The sequence below is a fragment of the Lipophrys pholis genome, assembly GCF_963383615.2.
Source record: "Lipophrys pholis genome assembly, chromosome: 17".
Taxonomy (NCBI): Eukaryota; Metazoa; Chordata; class Actinopteri; order Blenniiformes; family Blenniidae; genus Lipophrys; species Lipophrys pholis.
This window is the reverse complement of record NC_137643.1, coordinates 3,951,039-3,978,703: the sequence shown is the minus strand read 5'-3', so window position 1 is coordinate 3,978,703 and position 27,665 is coordinate 3,951,039. Positions and strand designations below refer to the sequence as shown.

At 45.9% G+C, this 27,665-nt stretch overlaps 1 protein-coding gene across 1 annotated transcript in view; it reads left to right on the top strand.

The window, feature by feature from the left end:
• The first annotated feature begins 11,973 nt into the window (after positions 1-11,973).
• cica (capicua transcriptional repressor a) overlaps positions 11,974-27,665 on the top strand; it is a 33,336-nt gene continuing 17,644 nt past the window's right edge. The window contains 3 exon segments of the mRNA XM_080485109.1: positions 11,974-12,137; positions 16,546-20,189; positions 20,815-21,091. Of these exon segments, the coding sequence (XP_080341235.1) occupies positions 16,722-20,189; positions 20,815-21,091 (3,745 nt within the window). The 5' untranslated portion in view covers positions 11,974-12,137; positions 16,546-16,721.

Sequence of the window (27,665 nt, the reverse complement as noted above, 5' to 3'; positions counted from 1 at the left end):
TCCCACATTAAGGACCAGAGATCAGCAGGTTTTAGTCAAACCTTGTTTTTTTTTTTCTTTTTGCTCAAATAAGAACAAAACCTGAACCCTGAACGTCATTAAAAACCGCGTCACGCAGGAAACCACGTTTTTGTGCAATAATTGAAGGAGACGTCGGCCATGTTTTGACCGACCTCAGCGCCACGTTTCACTCCTTAAATTAAAAACAGAACAGAACAAAATAAGAGTTTCCTCCACATGACACACGTGGACAATCAGAGTGTTCAGGTTTTGTCCCTGTTTGTGCAGAATCACACCTTTTAACAGACGGACGCCTTCTATTGTACAGTCAGTCAGCACACGCAGCAGGACGAGCTTCTGCTGGACTGAAACACTAAGAGATTACACATATTGTTGCTTTGTTCTTGTTTTTTTTTTTTTATTACCTTCAGCCTGATGTTGACCCCGACAGGAGAGGAAGCCTGATCTTAATGCTCTTTGCAATCTGCCTCGTGAACCAATGAACCAATGCCTTCACACCTTGTTAGTGCCAGTTCAGTCCCACCCGGAGACGAACCAGACGAGTCTGTCGGTTCCTTTCTCCTCGTGACTTTTTGATTCTCCGAGCCTCCTCCTCCACCTCCGCCTCCTCCACCTCCACCTCCTCCTCCACACTCGGTCACTAGAGAAGACTTTGAGCCCCGATGGAGATTCCAGAAGTGCCTCTCTGTCTGCGCCGTCGCGGTGAGGGTTCGGACACTGCCGGAGTGCGCTCCTTCGCTGAGCGGGACGTCATCACACACACACACACACACACACACACACACACACACACACACACACACACACACACACACACACACGACTCATTTGTGGAGGATTCCTCCCACTTGGACATCTGAGGGGTTTGGAGGTTTGAGGGCATTACTGGTGACGCCGCCGCCCTCCTTCACAGATCAACAGCTCTCTTCTGCATTCCCCTCTTTATTGTTTTATCTGTTTGTTTTTTTGTAGGACTGTATTCCTTCTATTACTGGACGTTTGTGCCTCTTTAAAAGGACGTGGACACTATTTTAGGGCATTTGCAGTGACGGAGGGTTTTTTTCTCTGTACGGAACGGGGAGGAAAAACACCGCGAGACGTTTTGCGGGAAGCGAACTGCTTCGTCCAGGACGAGGAGCTTTTCATGAATGTTAAACTCAGGCAAACCCTCACTGAGACGACGACAGATTCTTCTTCTTCTTCTTCTTCTTCTTCTTTTTCTTTTTTTTAAACGAACGCTTTATTCGTAGAGTTTTAAGAAGACGACGGAGACGCCGCGCCCACTTTGAAAGAACAAATTATTCTGAATGAGATTGTGCCTTTTTGTATTTTGTAAGCCAACATGAGTTTTAACGACGGCCCCCAGAGAAATGTACACACACACACACACACACACACACACACACACACACACACACACACACACACACACACACACACACTACCACCATGCCTTCTGCTTTTGTAAAAGAGATACCAACTAAGCAAATCTACACATATATATTTTATTCGAATATATATTGAAGTCTAATATTATATTTCAATATGGTCATTTGATACAAATCAGGAGAATCCTACTATTTTTAAAGGTAAAGAAATGTATATATTCTACCGGGCATATTATTACCAGTATAATTCAGCCTTTGCCTTCTCACCCTTGCCTTCTCTCGACCTCGGCGCTGCAGCGACAAAGGCCACCGCCGTCACACTTTGATATTTATAGTGTAAAAAATAAAGGAACTCTTTATTGTGTGTCCCGGGGGGGGGGGGAGGGGGGGGGGGAGGAGAGGGGGGACCACCACCACGACACTGCGTGTTTGTTTTAGCGCCCACGGAGTGGCAGCCGGGTGGGACGCAGTCTAGAAGAAGGTAAATCACAAGTGGACGGGCTCTTTGTGTGGCGGGCCGAGACTGATGATGTTTGACAATCGTGTTTTAAAAGCGTTCAGGTTTGAGTCTCCTGCTGGGTCTCATGTTGGTTTCATGACATTTAAAAGCTTTCTGCTCCGTCTTTTTTTTAAATTTTTAAATAACACATGTTCTCTGGTAATCCAGCTAATTTCAGTCAAATCCATCAGAATAATTTGCAATCGATATTAAAAAAACAAACAAAAACAAGTTATAAATCTTGGAAGATGAACAAACTCCAAAGTTTTTATGAAATTGCAGAAAAGTTTTAGCATTCAGTGTTTTTGAGTGAACGTATGTTTGTGTTTTTTCCGCCGCAGGAGAATGACATGAAGCCAACATGTGAGCTGGAAATGTAAACAAACCCAACATCTGCTTTTGAATCATGTTTGTGGGCGACGCAGTGTTTTTCTCTTCCTGGTGAAACTGAGCTGCCGTCACTTCGTCCCCAGACACACACATTTCAACACACACACACACAGCGCAGAGCGCAGGTTGGACCAGGCTCCTTCTGATTGGTCGACACAGATATGCAGCTGCTGGGTGTGTATGAACACACACACACACACACACACACACACACACACACACACACACACACACACACACACACACACACACACTCTGTCCTGGTTAGTGAGGCTTTGCTGTGGTTTGACTGAGAGGAAACTGAACATCACAGGTGACGAGACGAAGTGTCACGCTGAGGAAATGACATCTCAGAAAAACCTCAGGGAGGGGGGGGAGAGAGTGATGTCCCACAGTCTCAGTGTGTGTGTTCTATAGTTACACACTCGCCAGTCTCATATCTGTTGCATAAGAACTTTTTGTCCAGCAGACACAGCCAGACCTTTCTGCATCTGCTGGAGAAAGAGCGTAGCTGGTCCACCTGTAACTCCCACCTGTAACCCCCACCTCCCCCCAGCTGGTCCACCTGTAACCCCCACCTCCCCCCAGCTGGCCAACCTGTACACCCCTCCTCCAGCTGTTCCACCTGTACACCCCCCACCCATCCAGCTGTTCCACCGTTAACCACCTCCACCCCCGTTTCCAGCTGTTCCCTCTGCATTCTCCCCCGAAGGTGTACCCCTGCACTGCCTCCTTCCACCTGTAATTCCTTCAGACTGACCTTGAGAGAAGAGCCCCCCCCCCCCCCCCCCCTAAAAAAAAAAAAAAAACCCAGGTCGATATTTCCACCTGTGCTGTTCTTATTTGTTCTGTATTGTTATTTTCAGACATATTACTGTTACTCTTGTAATTATGATATTATTAACATGTTTTGAGTTTGTTGTTTTGGCCCGGCCTCCTCTCCTTCCACGTGAGTTCATGAGTTCTGGTTCCAGTTTGCACTCGTTCAGAGGAACTTCAGTCGTCTCCAGTGCAGTTTGTTTCTCACCTCGTGTACCATTTGTTTATTTACTCACTGATTTCATCACCATGTTACCGTGGACAAGAGGAGGGAGGATAAAAACTATTGTTTCCATTATTTTTGATGTGTATATATATTTTCTTTTCCATTTTGGAGGATTGTGTAAGAAACGGAGCGTTTCTTGAAGCGTTGTTGGACGGGCGTCTCCTCCGTCTGCTCGTCTCCTCCGTCCTCCTCCAGCCGAGTGCTGAGCCGCCACTCCGGAGGACGGACGAGGCGCTTCGGTCCGAGGCTCCGCCCGTCCTTCTGTTCATCTTCATTTGTAATTAAACAATAATCAGGGTTCATTAAATAAAAAAAGGTAAAAACGGTCCGTTTATCTTCTTTTAATCTTTCTTCTCTTTCAGCACGTTGATCACGAACGAGGAAACTTAACTCTTTAACTTTGGCGGTTTTCACATTTCCTCTGAGCCTAAAGTTGAAAACTATCAAAGAACTCGTGTTTTAAACTTCTCGTACACACGGTACTCTGCTGCTTTGCTTCAGGTCAAGAATACTTTAAAGTATGGAAAAATGCTGGATACTCCGACGTATACTTGGCTATATTTTTTTGCCTTACAGTTTTAAAATGATAATATTACATATTAACAGTCTAACGTGGCTTTTTAACAAAAAAAAACTAGTTTTCAGTGTTTCCGTGTAAACGGGCAACTTTTCTGAAACACAAAAACGTTTCGTTCAACAGTTCTAAAAGGGTAGAGCGAACGCGTATCGGGTAGTGGTCGACAGTGTTGTGTGCCTCCGTGCAAATCCAGATGATTATTGTATCTCCAAATCCTTCCTGTGGGCCTCAACAAGCCACACTGGCACTCAGAAGTGAGGGGGGGAGGGGAAATCGTCAAATTCTGGAGACTAAATCTTAATCTGCCGCCGGGCAGCCGGTCTGTCAAGTCACCGAGTTTCATAACGTCTAGAAGTATGGAAGCGAACTTTCTGAATAGTTCCCGTCGAATAATCGTCTTTTGTTTCCTGCTGACGGAGAAGTTCCGAGGTTAGTTCCACATCGGGTTTGTAAAAGATGTTTTACTCGGTCGAGTGACGGTCGTGTTCATCCCCGTGGCGAGGCCTCGGGTCACGGCGGCGGCGGCGAGTCGAGTACGGTGAAGAAAGAGAAACGATCTGCCGCAGAGCACCTGGGATGTTCGGTCCCTCCGTCGTCGACCGGGACTCACTGATGGAGGAGGAGGAAGGTTGTGAATCCGACCTTTGTGCTGAAGTGTCTTTGTGCAGTTCTTCCATCACAGCAGAGATTCAGAGCACAGAAGCATCTGGATTAAATAACTGACTTCATTCTGGCTTGTTGTTTTAGTTTGAAGTGTGAACGCAGCACATTGTGGTGCGCTGTGGTTTGTCCTCTTGTTGGACTGAGGAGTTTATATGTTCTTGGATCTTCTTCCAGTCGATAAATGTGCGTTTGAGGTTAGTTGGTGACGTTAAATTTGCTCTCTGTGTGTGAAGAAGTGGGACAGAAGACAGATGACTGGTCTTCAATGGGTCGTTGATTTTGACTTTTCGTCTCAGAAAGATTTAGCATTTGCATGAAAACATTTAGAAAATGATGCAGAAACGCTTAAAATGTTTTCGTGTTGGGCCACTAGTGGGTGCTGTTTCTTGTTTTTGTAACGAAGCCACACGTTCAGAGAACAAATCACTATAAACGTTAAAAATGGCGAGAAACATTCGCATCGACAGGAAACCAAGTTAAGTGTCTCATCAGAAGGAACGAATTTTAAAATGAAGTCTAAAAGAATTATTCAAGTGGTTTAAAACTGTTTATTGTTGGATTATTAATAGTGTAACATAATTTATATGCTGCAGTTTGTCCTTTAGGCAAGTATTCATGCTGGATTCCAGTAGTAAATCTTCCTCTTGTGTGATTGAAAAAGAAGAAAAAGTCCTCTGACAGAAGCACAATTCTTTAGTTTATCATCTGCCACGTTAACATAGTAATCTGTCATATTAAGCCTTAATCTGGCTTCATTCTGGTTTAAACGACCAACAATCTATCGTATCTGTCTGACCTCAGCATCTCAAGTTCCCAGTTTGATTTCAGATATTTATTCCCTTCAGTTCTCCACATCCGGCTTCAACCACAAACGATGGATCCAATATAACATTTGATTTATGCACGACAGGTGCTTTGCTTTTCAACATACACAGATTGTCAGAGCATTTATATATTTTCGATTATAATCTCATGTGAAAGATTAAAAAAAAAACAATATAAACATAAATCATTTTTTGAAAAAACAAACTGAGTTGAAGCTTTTTTTGTGTGTTTTCTATAAAATGACTAAGTTTCCTTTCCGGTTTGTTAAATCACCGAAACTCTGCCGCCCCCTGCTGGGAGATCTCAGAATTACACGTAGAGTCTCGTCTCAGAACGGCTCTTGTCTGAACTCTCGCGAGAGTGAATGTTTTCTCCTCGGGAGTTTAACTGAATGCTGAAGTCCAGACTGAAGTTTTTCTTTCTGGAAGCTTCTGCTGGAAAAATCTTAATCATGGAAGGTAAAGGAGTGAAGTTCACCTCATGATGAACTGAAACTGTTTTAGTTTAATTCAAACCAGCAGTGAGTTTCCTTCTTTATCCAAAACATTTGAATGAAAGTATTAATAGAAAAAAGAATGTGTTACCTTCTACAGACTTAAACTGTAGAAAGAAAATAACCCTGCCCCACCTATTGAATAATACTTTCTAAAAATATGTTTATTATTAATTCAATTCAAATTAATCACATCGATCTCATGGCACTTTTACAGAGAGACTATAACACATGATCAAGTATAGATGAGAGTGGAAAAGAGAAAAATAAACCTTCAGACCCCGAATGAGGCCCAGTCCACACCAGATAAAAACATCCAGGCTCGTGAATCTCCGTGTGGATGATCGGACGAAAACGCATCATTTATGTGTTTTCGTTTCAGAAAAGTCTGTTTTTTAAACAAAAACATTTTGAAAGCGATCGTCTGAGCAAATGCAAAATATTATGTAGTTTTCATGTTGGGCCACTAGTCGGCACTGTTGTTTACACAACAACAGGGTTTTTGAAAAGTTGCGGTTTCATGGAGACAGAGTTGGAGACTGAGTCCTTCACACCATTCTGTTCACAAAACTCTCACTTTATTCCAACATTTAATCCCAAAATTCAGAAATGCAAACTTCAAAAAAAGATTTGAACCCTAATGTGGTTTTATTTAACAGAAAACCAAAAGAATTTCATTTGATTGTCAAACATTCACAATTCAGTGAAGCACATTTATGTTCAAAGGAGGTTTCATCCCAGATAGACGATTCCCAGATAGACGATTCCCATTTAGACGACTTATTATAATAAGTGAATTATTTGTAACATTTCAGTGACCTAGGATGAATAGGAATGTATTTTTTTTTATACATAAAGACACATAGTTTAAAATCGCAGTGGGGGATGAAAAACAAAACCATGTCGGACGAAAAACATGTTTTATAAAAACACATATGTTTACACATCTTTATGTGTAAAAATATATTACTAATAATCCTAGGTCACTGAAATGTAACCAATAATTTATTTATTATAATGAGTCGTCTAAATGGGAATCGTCTATCTGGGAATCGTCTATCTGGGATGACACCTCAAAGGAACCTGCTTTCCCTCGTATTTAGTGATGATTTTACACTTTTTAACTGTTTATGTGAACTCCATTGAGCAACATTAAAATAATTTATTATTTGTTGCAGTAGAAACCTGATGCTCCTTCAATAATGTTTCCAAACGATTAAAAAGACTAAACAAACAAACCGTATTATATTAATAGTTTGTCTCCATTCATTCGATTCTCCTCGTCTTCGATGTTGTGAAGCTTCATCGGCTGCTGGTGTCGCCTGAGGACGGGCGGGAGTGAAAAGGAGGCTGATTGATGGGCAGAACGGCCCCCTGCAGAGAGGGATTGTTGTGTGTCTGAAGCCTGAGGTCAGAGGTCACGGCCCACGGAGCCGCAGACAGAAACCAGATCACAACAGAAGGCTAATTATCATGCATTGCTGCCGGACCCCGGCTGGGACTCAGCAGCAGGTCACCAGGGACCTGTGGACCTGCAACACTTTAAACCTGCTGAGAAACATCTTTATTACAATATCCCATGTTTGTGTGTCGACATTGTTTGTTTTTTAAAGGTCTTCTTGCATTTATTATTGTTGTTTTGCATTAGTTTGCTTCAACAACATCATCAACAGTTGGTGTGCTTGTTTCCTGTCGTGGTGTTTAGATGCGTGCTTCTGTGAAGTGTGACCGGTTTCTCACGTCCCAGGTCTCCAGAATAATGTGCGGTAGGACTGGAAACGTCGTCGTGTGAGTTTCTGTGGGCGGCTTGTCGCGCTGAGCCCGGCGGAGTGGCGGCGTCCTCGGCAATGAGGACTCATTATCTGTGAGAGTCGCGGGAAAGTGGACATCCACCGTGTCGGTACACTCTCATCCAACCTGGTCGGGTCGTCTGGAGGAGGGAGATCAACGTCCAAGTAGAAGCGTTCCTGTGAGAACCAGCTGTTCCTGTGAAATGAGTCCAGAATGAACCGTTCCCCAGAACGTTCAGAGACGCATTACAATCATTACACAAACTAAAAGGTTCAGCTGAACACGGTCACATGGTCACATGGTCACATGCCTGCCTCACATGAAAGACGTGGTGGTGAAGTGGTTTGCATCGTTCACTCTTAGTCTCTCTTAGTTCAAACCTGCTCCCTTTAGTGTGTGTGTGTGCGTGCGTGTGTGCATGTGTGCGTGCGTGCGTGCGTGCGTGTGCTCGCACAAGTCATAAAATATTAAACAATCACAAATATTCAGTATGACGGTATCACTAGTGCCCACTAACCTCCTCCTCCAACACAGAGCAACAGAACCGTGATGTCAAAAGGTCAGAACACGTCACGCGAGCGGTGAGCCAGCAGCGCCCTCTACTGGCCAGCTCTGAAAACTGCTGCACAGAGATGACAGGAGCCCACACTCTCCTTTTACTCATCTCCATTCATTGTTTTCTGTGCGTGTGTGTGTGTGTGTGTGTGTGTGTGTGTGTGTGTGTGTGTGTGTGTGTGTGTGTGTGTGTGTGTGTGTGTGTGTGTGTGTGTGTGTGTGTGTGTGTGTGTGTGTGTGGGCTCACTGATTCACAGACAGGAATAGTTTTGGTCCCACTTGATTCCTGATGGTCGATCCTCAGAGAGCTGAGATTGGACGTCATGTTGAATATTCAAGGTTCCGGGTAAGTCTTTCTACGTTTCTGACTTTAGTTAAAAAAAAAATATATATATATATATATATAATGCGATAGCCACTAATGGTAAATGTTAAAAATAAAGAGTAAATTTAGGTGATAAATTCTCCTCTGCCTGGTATGATATTTACTCAATGTGTTAATCAAACATATATTTACTATAATAATTATATAATGTATTTCAACACCTGATATGAGCCAATTATAAAACCCAGGCACTGAAATTCTCCTGTTCCTTTGTTTTTCAGTTTAATTTCCTTGGACTCTTTCTACTTCAGTCGTGAGTCGGTGAAAAAGAAAACCTCACAACATGTAAGTGTATTTGATCCTCACAAGTTAAGAACTTCTGCAGATTTATGGGGATTAAATCACAATAAGTGCACAATTTGTAGTGTTTACCACACAGGATTCTGTCATCGGTGGCTGAACAAACTGTTAAGGCAGCGATGAAATGCTGCTTACAGGTAGTAGTAGTAGTGTCGTCAGGCCACTCTGAAACTTTAAACTGAACATTGATCTCAGACGTACCTCATTTTCACTTCTTTAACACCGAAGGGACCATTTCTAACTTGTCACGTCTCGATTACTATTACACTATTAGAAGCTTGTGTTGGCTCTCACATGTTTTTGAATCACGTTTTTGCTCATTTACTGTCAAACTTTTCACTTTATTTCTGCACTCCTCACCCCAGCTCGATCCATTAGCAGCTATGAATTCTCCCAAATGAAGGTGAAGCCAAACTCTGTCAGAGTGGAAATGCTTTATTATCCTGTCTATACCTCCACCACGCTCCTTCAAACCAACCAAATTAAAACCTTTTCACGATAATTAAATGTTCTATTAAGCAAAGCACATTTCTTTTTACCCTTCAGGCCGGAGGTATCACACCTAAAAACAAATGTGGCACGAAACCTTTACTCTCTCCCTCTCTCTCTCTCTCTGTCTCTCTCTCTCTCTCTCTCTCTCTCTCTCTCTCTCTCTCTCTCTCTCTCTCAATGACACACGTGTTGTCTATGAGCAACTGCACTCTCATCTCACATTGCATTCTCCACAGCAGGCTGTGAAATCCTCTGTTCATCTCTTCAGCCTCAAAATGTTGGCCAGGGGTGGAGAAGATGAGTGGAGTTGGACTCATCTCAATGTGTTCTTTTTTTTAGCACACACACACACACACACACACACACACACACACACACACACACACACACACACACACACACACACACACACACACACACACACACACACACACAGGACTGTGTTGGAGTGTCGGGTCGGATGCAGCACAGGGTCCCCGGACCTGTTTAGCAGTTAAGTGGCTGTAATGCAGTTAAGTGTAGTGACTGGGATTATAGGGGGGGGATTGTGGGGGGGGGGGGGGGGGGGGGGATTTGGAGGGAGCTTAGCCGCAGCTCTCCGCCTCATTCTTAGAAAGTGCTCCGAGGTGCTAATACCAGCCGGATTTATGGCGCTCATTCACAAGCAGCCCCACTTCTGCAGCAAAGAGTCGCTCGCAGCCTGAGCGTCTCTTCGTCCGTCCGTCTCTTAGGCCGCCTCACCCCCACCGCCTTCACGCTCACACCTCCGGCCTGATCGAAAGCATTCGCAGAGACTTGAATCTCGCGTCTGCGCCGCCGTCGAATGTCTCCCCGGTGCGAAACCCGCCGCCCCTCCAAGTTGCCTTGCATGCAGAATTCGCCCTACATTTCTCAACACACACTTGTCTGGAGAGTGAATGAGCCGCCGGAGTGAGAGGGAGGCTGCAGTGTTCCACTATAGAGGGTGTAGGAGATGTCTGGTGAGCCCACTCACGATACACTTACATGTGTGTGTGTGCGTGGGCGTTTTCTTCACACGTTTACCGGTGTTAGATATTATGTCTGTGAAATGTGTACAGTAAATACACGACCGCCCTGCTTGTGTGGAGGCGTACATGTGCAAACTAACACCAGTAATAAACCTGTAAGTCCTCTACCTGTTGTGTGTGCAACAGTGGCTGCTTGTGTGTGTGTGTGTGTGTGTGTGTTTGCCAAGAGGACGATCATTGTACACAAACGTGTGTGTGTGTGCGTGCTCCAGTACACGTACAGCTTATGTAACACCCAGGCATGTTAGAACTTCTCTGCACCCGCTTTGTGTGTGTGTGTGTGTGTGTGTGTGTGTGTGTGTGTGTGTGTGTGTGTGTGTGTGTGTGTGTGTGTGTGTGTGTGTGTGTGTGTGTAGGCAGACAGACTGCAATGCCGCAACCAGCCAGCTCTCGTCATTGACTAAACTCGCCATCTGTGCCTGTAAGCTATAGAAACAGCACGTTGCACTGCTACACAGCGACCATTAGTGTCTTACGAAACCACAACGGGACACTGCTGTGTGTGTGTGTGTGTGTGTGGGTGAGTGTGTGTGTGTGTGTGTGTGTGTGTGTGTGTGTGTGTGTGTGTGTGTGTGTGTGTGTGTGTGTGTGTGTGTGTGTGTGTATATGGGTCACTCAGGATTTGGACTAACTCACTCACTGGGGCTTTCACTGATGGCAACAAGCATGATGACCTCACCGCAGCACGCGGTCATTGGCCTGCGGACCCCGAGCCTCTTAGCCAATCACACGCTGCTCTGGTGACGTAGAGCACAGACGGGACGTTCTGATTGGCTGGGGGAGGCGGGACTACGGCTGCTATGTTACTTGGACTCTCTCTGATTGGCCGGAGTCGTCGAGGCTCTGGGAGTTGTAGTTTCTTTTGGGCTCCTGTTGAAACTACATTCAACCTGTGGCTTACGTAGATCCCAGCGGGAATACATACAGTCTCTTAAATAGCACAGTCAGCTAATTACTTTTGCCGAAGCAGTTTTACGAGCGTGGGGTAAAGGTAAATTACAATAGATTGTTTGAGTGCGGATATTTAATTTATATTAAATATAATGGCGTCATGCCGCTGCTATTAAACAGGTGTAAATGCATTAGGAAGCACAGACCCCCCCCGCCGCCGCCCTCCCCCCCACCGTCCCCCCGCCGCCGCGCCTGTATCAGTGTTTGCAGACAAATGAAGAAGGGATGAAACGAGCAGAAAGAGAGACGGGCAGACGGAGGAGGAGAAGGAGCCTTCGTTCCTGTCCTGCGTGCCTGTAGGAAGTCGCAGACAAGCCCACAGAGCGACTCCATTGGCCGCCGCAGCCTCGCTCTCCTAACAGCTGTTCACTGTTTTCCCACACTGCGATTGGCTGCCGCGCGCTGTCACTCACGTTCACTTTGACGCCCGGCTCCGCCCCCTACGCCCTTACGCGGCATCCCATTGGCTACTGTACGCATTCGTGCCTCGTGATTGGCCGCGCCGGCTGGTTGTCAAGGCTTCGGGGCTTCATTCACCATTTTGCGACTGTAGAGTAGAATGTACAGGGCAGTAGTTTTTCCTCCTTTAAGTCGCTTCTGCCGGAGGAACATGAACCGCCGCTGACTGTCAGCCGCGGACGACTGGCCCTCCTGCCGGACAAGAGCCGGCGGACTGAGCGGAGGAGCCCGGCGGAGAGCGACCGCCGCTCCCGGTGAGTACGAGCCTACAAATCTCCTCCTGCAGCACTGCAGTGGGGCTTGTTGTGCTTCCCGAGCCGCCGGCCTGGTTCCTGTTTACTGTGGCCGTAAACAGTGTCATCCTCCGGGCCGAGCAGCGGACTCTCTCCGTGTCAGTGTCCCGCGGAGGGCGGATGGGCTGAGTGTGTGTGTGTGTGTGTGTGTGAGAGAGAGAAAAGGGAGAGGTGCGGTTCACACACAGCTACAAAACTTTTCCACTAGAAATAAATTCAACGCCATAACTGCCACCGGACTTCCCACAGCGATTCTAGTGTTGAAATGTGTAAAAGTCCCGGTTTGACATCCCTCCTCTTCCTCACATTTTCTTCCTCTCTCTCTCTTTCTTTTTTTTTTTTTTTTTTTATGAATCAACGTGGCTGTTCGCAGGTTTGATGCGTATTTTCGGCTCTCCGGGCCTCCTCCGTACTGACACTTTGCCCCTCTCGTAACACGGTTACAACCGTGTAAAAGACGACCGGGGGTCACTGCCAAGTTACCCGGGCAGCCTCAGCCGGGTCACCCGCCGCCTGTCACTCCCGGATGGGACGAACGATCCACTTTGTGCGCAGTTTTCTTGTCGCGAGGACGCGGTCGTCCCAAAGTTGCGACGTTGCGTGCGCTCGGAGAATTTCGCACAGTTTGCGCTGCACGGAGGGTATCTGCCGTTAACCGCGCGGCTGGACGCGTTGTTCCCCCCGGTTCCCCGGAGTTGCGGATCCTCCAGCGGCCTGCTGTTCAGTCGCGGCCTGGTCGCTGCACGCCGCACGGCCTGCAAGTGTTGTGGAGTAAAACTGGTAGTAAACGGTACTACGAGGGCTTGACACGGTCCCTTCCGGCTCCAGAGAGAGCAACACCTCTCCGCCTCTTATCGGCCTTTTGTCCTAATGAAGTTTAACAGCTGTTATTTATACTGGTATATGAGTGAGTGTGTATTTGTGTGTGTGCGTGCGTGTGTGCGTGTGTGCGTGCGTGTGTGTGTGTGTGTGTGTGTGTATGTGTGTATATATTTATACCCACCGGCCCGTCCTCAGTGCAGCTCCATAGTAATCCTGTTATAAAGTTTTAAAGAGCTGCTCCTCAAATAACAAAACTTTAAACATGTTTATCGGGTGATTACATGTCACAAAGGTCATCTTAGTGTCTTGACATTAATTATAGTGGATCCAGTGATGCGATGGAGCTGATGTATGCAACTGAAAAACGAGATTTATTCTTCACATGCTTGAATAATCATGTGTATTGTGGTTGACGCCACACCAGCAACTGTACAAGTAACTGCTCTTTTCTTTCTTTTTTTATTACTTCATTTCAGATGCGTGAAAATATGTGTGTAATCACACACTGATGTACCTTTATCCATATGCTCCATATACACACATACATCTACACATTCATATATAAACCCCTTGATGATGATATAATATAATAATTGAATTAGTATTTTATGAAAATAATATTCACACCAAATAGATTACCTATATTCAAGTATACCCACACATACTTATATACATACATACATCATATATCTAGTACAGCCCTGAAAAGTAGTAGGAAGTAGGAAGACGTAAAACTTATCTAATCCTACTCTTACTTACTTATTCAGTAGTCATATTTTAGAATTCTCTTTCTACTTCTGTTTACAAAAAACACAAGGTTGACAATACACTCAGAATCTAATAAACTCATGTCAGTCACATTTTATTTGTACGGGTTAGAACAGTTTAAGGTGCTTGGAAGACAAGGTGATAATAAAATAGTTCATGTTTTTTTCCTAATTTCATTTTTGAATCATGACTCCTGGTTTAAATTATTTCAGTGTCTATATTTTCCCAGTAATCCACTTTAAGTTTCATCATTATGAGCCATTGACAATTTCACTGTACTTTGCATGTGTACAGCTGTAGTGAGAGGCCTGTATGACTTTATCGGCTTTATAGGTGAAGTTATTATTACTGTGAGAGAGATGTGTGTTACTTGCTCCTTTGCGGGGTCGTGACAGTACATGGTGTGACCTGCATGTTTGATTTGGCAGCAGTGTTTCACCAGATGCCCTTCCTTACACGACCTGAGTAGTTTTGGAGGTAACGGCTTTAGTCACAGATCCCCAACAGTACTCGTCAGCGATTATTCAAACTGGGGAATTTGGGTTTACAAACTGACTTTTTGAAGTTCTTTGCCTCTCGTAAAGTCATTATTACTAAAATTATCGTTATTACTTGAAGTAAAAAAAATGCAAGATAGCATTTATAGTGTAATGTACGTAACACATACAACAGTTTTATTATAACACAATTGACGTGAAATGAACACTGAGTTTTAGATGACAAATAACAATTAAACAAAATGCCAAAGTAGAATAACTCATAAGACTATATCTGCTCGCCTGCAGTCCTGTTTACCACGTACTCATGTCAGCTTCTAAAATAGAGCAAATGCTACTCTGCAAATAAAATATGATTGAACTTGTTACACTGCGCTTTATGTATACTTTATGATCGCTGGATGTGAAACACAAGAGGCACGGGTCCTACTTGAGCTGGGATATGGACTTCCTTGCTCCATATTTCACCTCCAGGAGCGTGCATTGCATCAGTTAACTGTTATCATAAGGCCTATGACTGTGACACCAGCTGTTGTACACAGAGCACTACTGAGTAAACACATGTAAGCATACCTCTATCGTGACCAAGTAAGGTCAGCTGCCAAATTATTTTATATTAGCTGCCCTGCGCTTGTCTGTCCTAAATAGGGATTTACATAGTGCACAATGATGGCTATGAGCTCTCCAGCTCTCTATGCGCACTATCAACTATCATCATATGAATGTTTGCTGTGTGTGTGTGGCCTTGAGACGGGCTCCACTCATCTCGGAAAATGGATTTCTCTCCAGCCTTTATGATGTGGCAGATATTAAAAGGGCTTGAATGAATGCAAGCCTTCACAGACAAACAGGGAGGCAGCAAAAAGGAGTAGACACGGGCAGACAGAGGAAGAAAGAGACTGGTGGGAGGACGACGGATGTAGAAACACGGACAGACAGGCAAACATGCAAGTTAACTGACAGCCAAGCAGTCAGTGACAAGTAGACATGCCTCGTGGAAGGTTGACAGACATCAAGACAGAACATTTTGACAGTGAGTATCACTGCTGGAGTGAGAAATCACCCCCCCCCCCCCCCCCCCAAAAAAAAAGAGAGGACAGAGCATCAAAGAGCTGTGTGGAGTCTCTCTCTTACGCGTTGTTAACATCTTTCTGTCTCTGTGGTGGAGACTTGTGCTTGACGAAATGAGGCAGAGCTCCACCTGAGGCAAGTCCCACACGAATCAGCCACACAGCCAACAAACCAGTCGAATGACAACCGTCGTCAACAAGTCAGCAAAACCAATCCGTTTTACTTCCTAAATGAATACCAAGCTGTGAATGTGTCCGGTGTGGAAACGGCAGATGTTCTGAATGACTCTGGTGTGGAATAACAATTATTCTCAACAACTTTGCTTTTCTGCATGAATGCAGCACACGGTGAGGATAAAGACAAAGTAGGGTAAGAGGGAAGCAGGGAGCTGAGAGGTAAAAATGTAAAAAAAAAATCAATAATGGAGAAAGAAAGAAGGCAGGCAGGGAAAGAAAAGTCTGGTAGTAGCAGAGAGATGGAGGAATTAAGTAACGGGAAGTTAGGTAAATGGGCTTCCACAGGAAATGGAGTTTGTAGGGGCGGATTGACTCCACTTTGAAATACATAGATAAAGGTAGCCAGAGAGAGAGAGCGAGAGAGAGACAGAGAAAGGGAGGGTTTCAGTATGTGAGCGAAGAAGGAATTCCCCCGCCTCTACTGCCCCGGCCAAGAAGTAGTGTGTGAGCGTGTGTGTGCAAAAAGGCTTGTCTGGGCAAATTGCTGAGCACTTCTCACTATTTCCATGCTGTGTTGTAAGCCTGCATTGTGTTTACCCTACAATACGGCCTCCTGTTTTTAATATGTACCTGGTATGGATGCAGGCCTTGTGTAACGTGAGTAGAAGTTATGTAATGAATTAATGTGTAATGAATTTGTAGATGAGTCATGTTACTTACTACTCCCGTGGTGTGGTGGATCGTTTGGGGGGGGGGACACATACCCTGGACTGATGTTTAACTGTTGATTGTTTTTTTTGTTTTTTTTTTAATTTATTGTTTGTGATTTCTCGCCCCTACTTTGCTGTACTTTCATTTTGAATTACCTTGATCTCAGTTGAATATCTGTATAAAATCTCAGGTTAAGCTCAATCAGTCGCTTTTCTTACCAATGCCATGCCATTAGTAGCTGTTATGTGCAGTGATGAGAGCTTGTGCATGTCTGAATGTGTTTGCCACTTGAATAACCCACACTCCCCTTTTCTTTACTTTCAGAGTCTCTGGAATAAGGTGGACATGACAGGATGAGAAACGGAGGCCCTCAAAATAAAGAAAACTGAAAATACCGCACAGGAGGGGGAAGCAGATGAAAAAAACGAGGAACGCTAAAGAGAATCCCTCAGATAAATAAATAGAGTTGTTGAGGGAAAAAAAGCAAAGTAAATGAGAAGATGAAGCCGATAAAGAAGCAGGGCCGGCGCTCTCCTCCATCCACCCGGGCCAAAGGGGGTAAGCGGCGTGGAGGAGGAGATGCCTCTGATGGAGGAGAGAAAAGAGACTCGGATGAGAACCGAGAAAGGAGTCGATCCCCACAAAACTCCTCCTATTCATCAAATTCACACTCGGAGTCCTCTCAGGTGGAGTCAATGGTGAGAGATTCCTCGGAGGGGGAGGGTCTGCACCGAGAAAGCCTGTCAGAGTCGATTGTGATGGATTCTGGGAAACTGTTGTCGTCCTCAGATGACAGATTGGGAAGGCCTGTGGTGAGTGGCAGCAGCCACTGTGACAGTGGCGGCAGCAGTTCTAGTAACAGCAGCACACCGAGTGCCAACAACAGTCCAAACCCTGCCGCCAGCCGAAAAACAGCCACCTTCAAGGCCCGTGTTCCTAAGAAGAAGTACACATCTGAACACTGCTCATCTACTACTGCTGGTAACCATAGCAACCCTGCCTCCTGCACGCCCCCTCCTCTTCCTCTGAGCGGCGGCGTCCTCAACCAGGGGTCAACGGGTCCAGGAACTGACATCAGCATCTCACATTCTGATGGCAACAGCCAGAATAGGAGCCTGATGGATGACTTCCACAACAGGTCAACTGGGAGGGAGGGGCCTCAGGGATCACCAGGACCCCCCACCCTGTCACTGGGAGGGGAGAGGGAAAGGCCTGGAGCAGGTGAAGGGGGTGCAGATGCAGAGCGAATATCCCCGAGCCTGCCCCGCTGCTCCTCAACGGACACCGCCAGCGAGTACTCGGCTGACCTGGAGGTGGTGGGAGATACGCACACGCTCACACAGATGTCTGCACACATGGCACCCAGTCTACCTGATGCACTGTCCGACGCCTTGGCCAAAGGTTTGAAGAATCAGCGCATCTTAGCTCGCCAGCTCAAGAGAAGAAGTGACGAAGAGGGAGGAGGTGAGAGGAGGACTGAAGGGCCAAGTTCACACCTGGTGTTCAGGGCTGGGGTGGTCCGCAAGGTCAGCGGTGAATTCGGAAGCTTGGAGGTGCAATTGAATGGCGAAAAGACACTGTGCCGTTATCCGTATCGACATGACAGCCCCCCAGGAGTCGTGGACATTATCCTAGATGCTCCACCACCTGGTGTCCATGGAATACCTATTGGCACTCGTGTCTGTGTGCCGTTTGGTAATGACGAGGGTAACGAGGGCCACTGGCAGTGGTATCAAGAGGGCGTGGTGACCCAGGTAGATACACATCCCGCAGTGGCCAACTGCTACCGTGTCCTGCTGTCTGACGACCGACCACAGTCCATGGAGGATGAGGACAATGGCAGAGGTGCTCCCCAGGCTGTATGGGTCTCCCGACAAACACTCCGGCTCTTGGTACCACCGTGGGACTTGGACTTGCCTTCTAGTGGGGGACGAGAGGGAGAAGAGGGGGTCAGAGATAAAGAAAGAGAGCGGGAGGAAAGGGAAGAGATAGATGTGGAGCAGGAGGTGTGTCGCTTGAGCCGGGGAATGACTCCTGGCATGGGGTCAGTGCTAGAGAGAGGGATGCTCTACCCAGGAATGGTCCCTGTCTCCTCCACATCAGGTCACAACATTACCTCTCCAGTAACTCCAGCTTCAGTCCTCAGTCTGGCTCCCGGCCGAGAGTGGGAGATTGAAAAAGACCTGGAGAGAGAGAGGGACCTCCAGCAAAAACAGGAAAGAGAGAGGGAAAGAGAAAGGGAAAGAGAGAACAATGCAAAGCAGCAGCAGCAGCAACAACAACAGCAGCAGCAGCACCATCCATACATGCCGCTTACCCCCGAAGAAGACATGGAGGTGTCCCATTTTAACATGATCCCGATGGGGGCTATCACCGCTGGGGCCAAACCCATGACAATTCCTCAACACCGCCATATTGTTTCTAAGCCCCCACATGGCTACCTCAATCCCCACCTGTCTGTGGTGCGGGGCATGGGAATTCCCTCCACTCACCTGCCCATGAACCCCCACCCCCCTCCATCCCCTGTTCTGTTAGGCCTTGACCACGCAGCAGTCATCACTGCCCCTCAGCTCCCACCCCTCCCTCCCATCTCCTCTTCCAACACACCCTCCTCTCGAGTAGAGAAGGCCTCAGGGGGAGGCACTCCAGGTGGTGGATCAGCTGGTGGTGGTGGATCCGGATCAGGCTCGACTTCGTCTTCATCACGTTCCCGGACTCCGCTGACGGCCGCTCAGCAAAAGTACAAGAAGGGAGATGTGGTGTGCACACCAACAGGCATCCGTAAAAAGTTCAATGGAAAGCAGTGGAGGAGGCTGTGCTCTCGGGAGGGCTGCTCCAAAGAGTCCCAGCGAAGAGGATACTGCTCCAGACACCTCTCCATGAGGACCAAGGAGATGGAAGCCAGTGGAGGTGGCCGTGAACGAGGGGGAGCCAGCAGCACGGGGACCTTGACGCCCTCTGACCTCCGGCTGAGTGGTGGCAGAGCCAGCTCAGAGTTTGACTGGGACGAGACGTCCCGGGAGAGCAGCGAGGCCAGCAGCCGCGGAGGAGACTCTCGCCCTCGCCTCGTCCTGCCGTCACTGCTACCACAGGATCTCTCTCGCTTCGATTTTGACGAGTGTGAGGCAGCGACGATGCTGGTGTCCCTGGGGGGCTCTCGTTCTGGCACACCATCATTCTCCCCTATCTCTAACCAGTCACCTTTCTCCCCCACCCCTTCGCCATCACCCTCTCCTCTCTTTGGCTTCCGCCCTGCTAATTTCAGCCCCATTACTGCTCCATCTCCACTTACTCCACGGCGCCCTCGGCAGCTCAGTGGCACCAAAATGGGTACGGCAGTTGCTGAGAGAGAGCGTCACCTGTCGGGCATTGTGCCCACTTTCCCTACCAATCTTACATTCACAGTCCCTATGAGCCCAAGTAAGAGAAAGCTCGACTCTCACCCGCCCCCCCCACTGCCTGCAGTCCAGGACTATCAGACCAAACCCGACCAGCAGCAGCTGGTGGGCATCGGGGGTGGGTTGGTGGGAGATCCAGCAATGGGCCACAACCCTGCTGCCTTCAGAGTTCTCTCCCCTCAGAGTCAGCCCACAACGCCATCCTTACTGTCCTTCTCCCGCCCTCGCAGCGCCACCAGCAGGCCCCCATCCTCTGCTGCCTCCACACCTCCACCCATGCTCGTCTCCCCCACTCCCCCTTCACCTTTGCCCCAGGATCCTTCCCCGCGCCGCATTGTGCCTCTCCGTGATTCCCCCGTCATCGTCCGCAACCCCGACGTCCCTCTGGCCAAGTTCTCAGATGGCCCGTTGGGAAGGAGAGAGAGGAGCAGGTCGAGGGAGCACAGCCAGCCTCAGCACACCGCCCCACCAGGCCTGCAGGCTCCTGTTCCCATCAACGGGGCTACCACCAATGGAGCAGTTCTCCTACGTAACCCCACATCGACACTCGTCCTTGTCACCTCGAGTTCGGTAAGAAATTATCTGTTGTCATGAGTATTTTCCAACGATACCGCAAAATACTATATTTATTAATGTATTGTAAACATTTCCATGCCACTATCTTGAACTCTGAATAAAAAGTAAGCGTCATGTCTAAATTATCTATTCATATGAAATAGTTTTTATTTCTTAATGCAGTTTAGATCAACTTGAACAAAAAGAAAAAAATATATATATTTATTGTGCCGAGCCTAAAATCTAAAACAGCATTGGTTATATCAGGTCACATTTTTTAAAGTCATTACAGGGTGGAGTTAAACTTTAGTCCCAAACAGACTTCGTATTGTTCAGGTCAGAATTTGTGGAAGATTACTCTTGACTCTTTTTTTGATATAATCAAATATACTACTTAATGACCTACTGGGGTGATTTGGAGCAATCATTCTCTCCTTAGGTCATATTGCACACTAAACACAAAGATCAATAGTTTTTGCTTAGTACTGGACCATTTCTTGCCACTTAAGTCTTGCAAATGTTATTATATTAATTGGTTATCGTATATATGTATCCAAAGAACCCAATTCAACCAGACCAGTCCGGAAAAATGTAAAATCTCTTGTATCACTCTAAGCGTATTTCACTGTCTCTTGTGCAGTCCTTGACTCCAGCCACGGCAGGCCACGCTGCTCTCTCCAGCTCCTCCACTCCTGGATCCATGTCGGCCTCGCTCGGCTCGATCTTGTCCTCGTCTGGTTCTGGAGGCAGGGAGAGGGAGAGAAAACCGGAGGGGCACCAGGACGCCTCTGGAGGGGCGCTGCCGCAGCCGGTAGCCTGTCATCCCACGCCGACAGCCCTGCTGCCGCTCATACTGCCAGCCGAGTCGCCCCACCCTGCTCCACGCAAGCAAATCATCATGGGACGCCCGGGGACAGGTAGGGACCTTTGACAAGACCAACGTGAAATCAGGCTGAGCTACATGGCAAAACTGTGATGGGCCTGCAAGCTGCCTTATCCACTCAAACCTGGTACTCCCCGCACTCATTATCTCCCTCAGGGCTACAGCAGTGCCATCACAGTGCTTCAGCTATGACTCACGTACACTTTACTGTTGTTTGCTCACAATACCAGAAAGTAACCACTCAAAATATTTTTTAATTTCTTTGCTGATGTTTTCGGAATAAAGATGAGATGATTTTCCACTGCTTTGGGTGGCATACAGAGAACTCAGTTGTTTTCCAACAAAAGCTGTTTGTTTTGCCGAGTGCACAGAGAAAACAGTCACTTCATGAAAGGATCCCTTAAAATCAGCTGCGGTGGACAAGAGGGGGTGAAGTTATTGCATTCAAGTGTATTATGTTGCACAAACCCCGAGGACTCGCAGATGAAGTTGTTAATTTATGAATTTATTGAATATTCAAACTCAGACCCATCTCAGGCCCCACATATTTTGCTTTGTTTTTGGGAAACACAGTTTATCACTTTCCTCTCAGCAGGCAGAAGACGGCACATACAGTCACATTCAGAAATAAATCAACATTTGAAGTAAGACTGAGAGACTAGTGGCAGTGGTGGCCTAGAGGTTAGAGAAGCGGATTAGGGACGTAGAAATAGAATGGGTTCATGCGGAAAAAAGGAGTTTCCCCAAGGGGATTAATAACGTGTGGCTAGTTTAGTGTATATAACTTGAAACGGACTTTGTAAATTCAATAAGAAAAGAGTTTTGATTAGAAACTTGTTGCCTTACATGGATTCAGATGGAAGCTCAGAATCCAATAGGATTTCAAAGGTTGGACATTTAAAATTCACCTTGCTCACTAATCTTTGAGCTGCTGATCAGAGTCTGAACCAATACCGACCATTGGAGATATAGTGGTTTGACCCTGCTCGCCATACTGCTTAAACACACTCACACTAACCCTGCTCCCACCGACAAGGGTGGAAACAACTGAAAAGATTTCAAGTTAGAAAATTCTGAGTACTTTGCAGGTTATTCAATTTGACAGTGAACCTAACACAAACCCTCTTTATCAGAAGCGAGAATCCAACAGCTGGTGGGATGGAAGAAAATTGGACAGTGAGAAGTAGAGGCGTTCAGGTTTATCATATACCGCGCGCTTGTTTCCATGCCAACTTCTTGTTATTACGCTCTGAGCAAACTCGGGACTCGAAAAGACGGCTTTCAGTCTCAACGCATGATTCCACCTGTTGTGCTGTTTGAAAGCGCAAACGTCTAAATATGAAGCTTGTAAGTGTTACAGGTCAGACTGCAGAGGGATTTTGCTTTCATGGTTGATACAGACATGTGAGGAAACAGCGTTGTGCATCCAGCTCACGTAGATGATGAATATCCTGACATTTTGGGGGCTTGTATGTGTGTACGGGGAGCAAATATGCTGTACAATAATTTGGTTTGAAGTCAGAGCACAAGTGGTGAAATTAGCAGACTCACCTTTGAATTCCTGATTTGAATATTTCACATGTAATGATTTGACTGAGACGGGGAGATAAATATGACTTTAATGTGAAACATTATTTCTGAGGTGTGAATAGCAAACGCTTGGATATATCAGTCGCTCAGGCAACCACCCAGACATACTGCTCGCTGTGTGTAATCTGTGACTCAGTGTGTGTAGTGTCAGAGCTATCGAGAGTGCTTGTGTGTGAGTGTTCAGGGGGGGTGTCACCCTTCGTGTGTGTAGGAGAGGGAGAGGGAGAGGGAGAGGGAGAGGGAGAGGGAGAGGGAGAGGGAGAGAGAGAGAGAGTTTCACTAAACTAAAAGGGCGAGAATATTGACATGTCTAGACATGTAAGATGAATCTGAGAACAAGTGTGCAGAGTGCAACAAGGACATTCATGGCTTTGCTGTCACACACACACACACACACACACACACACACACACACACACACACACACACACACACACACACACACACACACACACACACACACACACACACACACACACACACACACACACACACACTTATTTTCCCATACCCTAAAGGAACATGACATTGATTTATTTTGTACAGAATCCTTCAGTATAACTGCTTGTCAATTAACTTTATTTCATCAAAGTCAAGTCTCACTTTATTTGTCTTTGTCTTCATCCAATGTTTTTTATTTTTTTATTTTTTTATTTTTTTTTAACATTCATTCTTGGGAACTTCCAAATTGTTCCCACAGTGGCATCTGTTTTCATTGGTCAGTGTGCAACATCAAGTTGATATCTCCACCAATATACAGAAAGAGAAAACCACACACACACACACACACACACACACACTCACATTGGTGTTCCAGACAATCAACAACCTCAGACGGGGCGTTAAGGGCAAGTCCAGCGTTATGTGAATGTGTTTCATTGCTCTCAGCAGAAAGAGGAGTAATCGTATTGCTGGCATGTTGTCATGGATACGCCGCTTCCACCGGTAGAATTAGTGCAGTAAAGCGTTCAGGCCTGAGCTGATTACCGGCGCTCGCCTTTCTTTCCCTGTCAGCCTCTCCCGTCCCTCCAGCAGCACCGCTCACAGCCACCTGCCTCTGTAGCGTGGCGTTTCCCTCTCGCCATACATTTTTAAAAACACCTCGAGTCACAGCGGGCCCAGAAACAAACACGCAGGCAGAAGGCAGCGCGCGCCCCACGGCTGAGTTCGCTCCTAAATATAGCCCAGCTCCAGTGCCGCTGCATTAACATCACAAGTTTCATTACCGCACTCTTTGAGTACATCTGAAACCTTCAGGGGTGAAGAAGAAGGAATCTGAGCCCAGCCGAAGCTCAGGTCGCAGGAGGGACTATTAGAGAACTCTGTAGGGTGCCGATGTCTGCAGTTATGTCATTTTTCCTGCTTAAAGGATGAAGACAGCCTGCCAAGGTGCATTTCTTTATCTGCGCCGCCTCTCGCTCACCGTCACTGTCTGCACTCCAAGTGAACCAATGGAGATGGATGATGTCCCAGCAGCTTCCCCTGCCTCTGACATTTCTCACTGCTCTCCAGTAGAAACTCCTCGCTTCTTCAGGTTGTCAGCAGCTCCTTCAAAACTTCAAAGTCTCTCACCTCTGTTTATTTGGAGAGCTAAATGTTGGCCAGTCTAGGTCAGCTCTTCTTTCATGAACAGTGATTTTCCACCTCACCTGGGGGGCATAAGATCATTTCAGGAGGCGGCAGCATCAAGAGAGATAAAATAAAAAAAAAACAATCTGGTTGGCTAATTCATCTCCTGTTCCTGGTATTTAACAGCTGCTTAGTTGTATGGATTATTATTATCAGATTTTATTAATTAAAAAATGCTTTTTCTAACCTCTTGTATTCAGACCAATGTGTAATTGTAGATCTGTGTGAGTGTAGATCGTGACGTTTGATGCTCCACTGCCACAGTGTGTTCTTATACAAAGAAATTAGAACTGACAAGTGTTTTCCAAGGACACTGCACAAGCTATATTTACTGAAAAAAACATCAGATTTTTTACTGGAAATATATTAATGTCTGAGTCTAGTTCTCCGTTCATTCCTGCTTAAAAGGGAATTTTTTTTATTCCACCGTCTTCTATTGTAGCTCAAGTGCAATATTAGTTTTTTTTCTCTGTAAAGCAGTTTGGAGATGACTGGTATTTCTTGTGCTACACAACTAATATTGTATTTAACTGAATTGGAAATATACCTTGTGGAATATTCAGCACTGTCTTCGGTCGGCCCATCCTGATTTATATTCTTAGAAAGTGCAGCGAGTTTTCGATAAAAGGACGATGTACAGTGAAATCTAAAGGTTTTGAAGCTTCGATGAGTATTTTGGCCGCCTGGTGGTGTGACTCAAATACAAACTATTCTGTTTTACTGTAATCAACCTACAAGTCATCTCTCTCAAAAATGTGGCACTTTAATGCATTTGAAAGCCTTCGAGTAACGGCTTACGCTCTATTACACATTATTTAGCCCCTCCCCCCCACACACTCACACACACACACACAATCCTTTAGCAGTCAGTTCGTTGAATTCAATATTTTTATTATAAATTTGAAGAGAAAATGTTCAGTTCTCAACTGAAAATGTCTTGAAAATGATCAAATTAGTTTGAACCGGACGATGTCTTGTGTCGTCTTTAAAAAATATTCAAAATTCAGTGTTTTGGGTAATTTTTATGACTCATTAGAGGAGCAGCAGTCGTGGTTTGCATGTTCTTCCTGTGAGTTTTTCTCAAGTACCTTCCTGTTGGTTATTATATAGAGTAGTAGTGTCTCTGTTGGTGTGTTGGTATTTTACCCACTCGGCTGATGTGTCCATGACTGCGCCACTAACAATTCTTTTTTAAGAGATGCTGTAGTGTAGCTAAATAAAGAAACGTATATTTGTACCGTGAAACAGGCCAGAACTTCTATCCTTGGCATTTCCTGAACACATCACCTTCTGGTGTGTGCAACATTTGAATAAGCTCCTCAACTGGAGTTCCTCATGCAAACATCAGTACGAACTGTTAGCAGTGCAAAGGTCCCGGTGCAGCGATAACGTCCATGTGACACGAGAATCAGCGTTCCAGAGAGTCCATGAACAGCTACGACACGTTCAGGACGTTCTCCAGCCTGTCCCGCTCAGCAGGATCTCAATCTCCTCTCCAGAGGAGCCACGGCTTGCAGAGGCTTCACTATATATAGACCGTTTTAATACTTTATTATAAGATTATTAATGGCAACGGAAACTGGTCACTTCAGTGCTGCAGCATTGGGGTTGAGTTCACGGGCAGGCTGGACCCCAGTCGGGAGGATCCGGTGCTCAAAATGTTTATAACTCGGCCTAATGAGGCTGAAATCTTTATCACAGAATCAGGCAGACGACTCAGAAACAGAAAGAAATATTTAACCCTTTCATTGGGTACGAATAACTGGGAAGGTTGTTTTTTTTTGTACATGAATTGTGACAATACAAACATAGTGTTTTAACTGTTATTGTGTGGATTATTCAAGCATCCTTTCATATATTATTTGATGAATACGTTGTCTTTGGTGTCCTGTTCCATACAGAATGAACTACCTACTGCATGAGACATGAAATACTACTACGCGGAGACAAACGGTTGTATTTGTGGTTTTCTCTGTCATGTTGAACCGGTTTCTGCTGGTTAACCATGAGTACACATGCTTTTATTAACACTGAGACAAACAAGGAACCATCTGGGACTTCTGGTGTTCTTATCATGAGCGTATGCTCTCATCAGTTTGCTCCTTGATACATTTATTTTTCTCAAAATTACAAAGACTTTTCCAGTTTCCTTCATGACTAGTTACAAGTTAAGCTTCATGAGCTGCAACATTACTAACCGATATCATTTCCTGGTGTTTTGCCAGGCTGTGTTTCTGCTTTTGCAGACGTAGTGGAGACTTCAGGCAACATTGTGCAGCATTTGGTATAATTATAACATATTGTTAGTTCAGTGTGTCTTTTCCAGTTTCCTCCTACACGTTGAAGCTTAACATGGTCAATTCTGAAAGACTGACATTCTAAAAGTGGACAAGTAAAGTTATGGCGAGTTCAATGAGCTGGGATCTTTCAAAGTTGATATATATATATATATATATATATTTTATTTTATTATTGTTCCTGCCTTTTCTTTATGTGAAATTCCCACTTCTGAGATGGGAGCATTCTTAAATTGCACTAAAAAAAATATATTGCATTGAGTGAGCTCAATTTAGTTTTTTGGATCGCTCTCTCTCTCTCTCTCTCGCTCTCTCTCTCTCTCTCTCTCTCTCTCTCTCTCTCACACTGGTAAGTTCCCATTACCACAGCCACCAGCTGTGCTACTCTTGCTTCCTGGAAATGGGAACTTTACCACTTCGCAGTTACTCGTGAATGCACTGTTGCACACGGAGGACAAACAAAATTGTGTGTGTGTGTGTGTGTGTGTGTGTGTGTGTGTGTGTGTGTGTGTGTGTGTGTGTGTGTGTGTGTGTGTGTGTGTGTGTGTGTGTGTGTGTGTGTGTGTGTGTGTGTGTGTGTGTGTGTGTGTGTGTGTGTGTGTGTGTGCTGACAGAGGTTGTTGTAGCCACACAGAGTTTCTTTGTACTGTGGTAAACTCTGTGCTGTCTTGACTGAGCGGCCCGGCGGTGGTGTGACACTCGTGTGGCAGCAGTCTCGACGCTGAGTATTCTGGAGCTTCTGTGGATTAAATAACAAGTCCCCTCATCGCACCACATGACCCTTCAACTCCCAGCGTCCCGAGGGTCACTCCTCATACTGTATGTACGTGGATGTGTTTTCCAAGAGGCAGGAGACAAGGGGACCGAATACACACCTCCATTCATGGTGTTCATGCCGAGGTGGTTTCTGTGGAAGAGTAGTTTTTAGTAGTGCTTGAGCTCATCGCTGGCTGACAGTCACACAGGCCTTCACATGCTGCCAGAGGGCAGAACGCTGCCTTCTGTCTGCAGTTCGCGATACCGAGAGAGATAAACATGATGACATTTCACTTTTTTTCTTCTTCTTTTTTTTTTTTTTTACTCTCCCTTTCT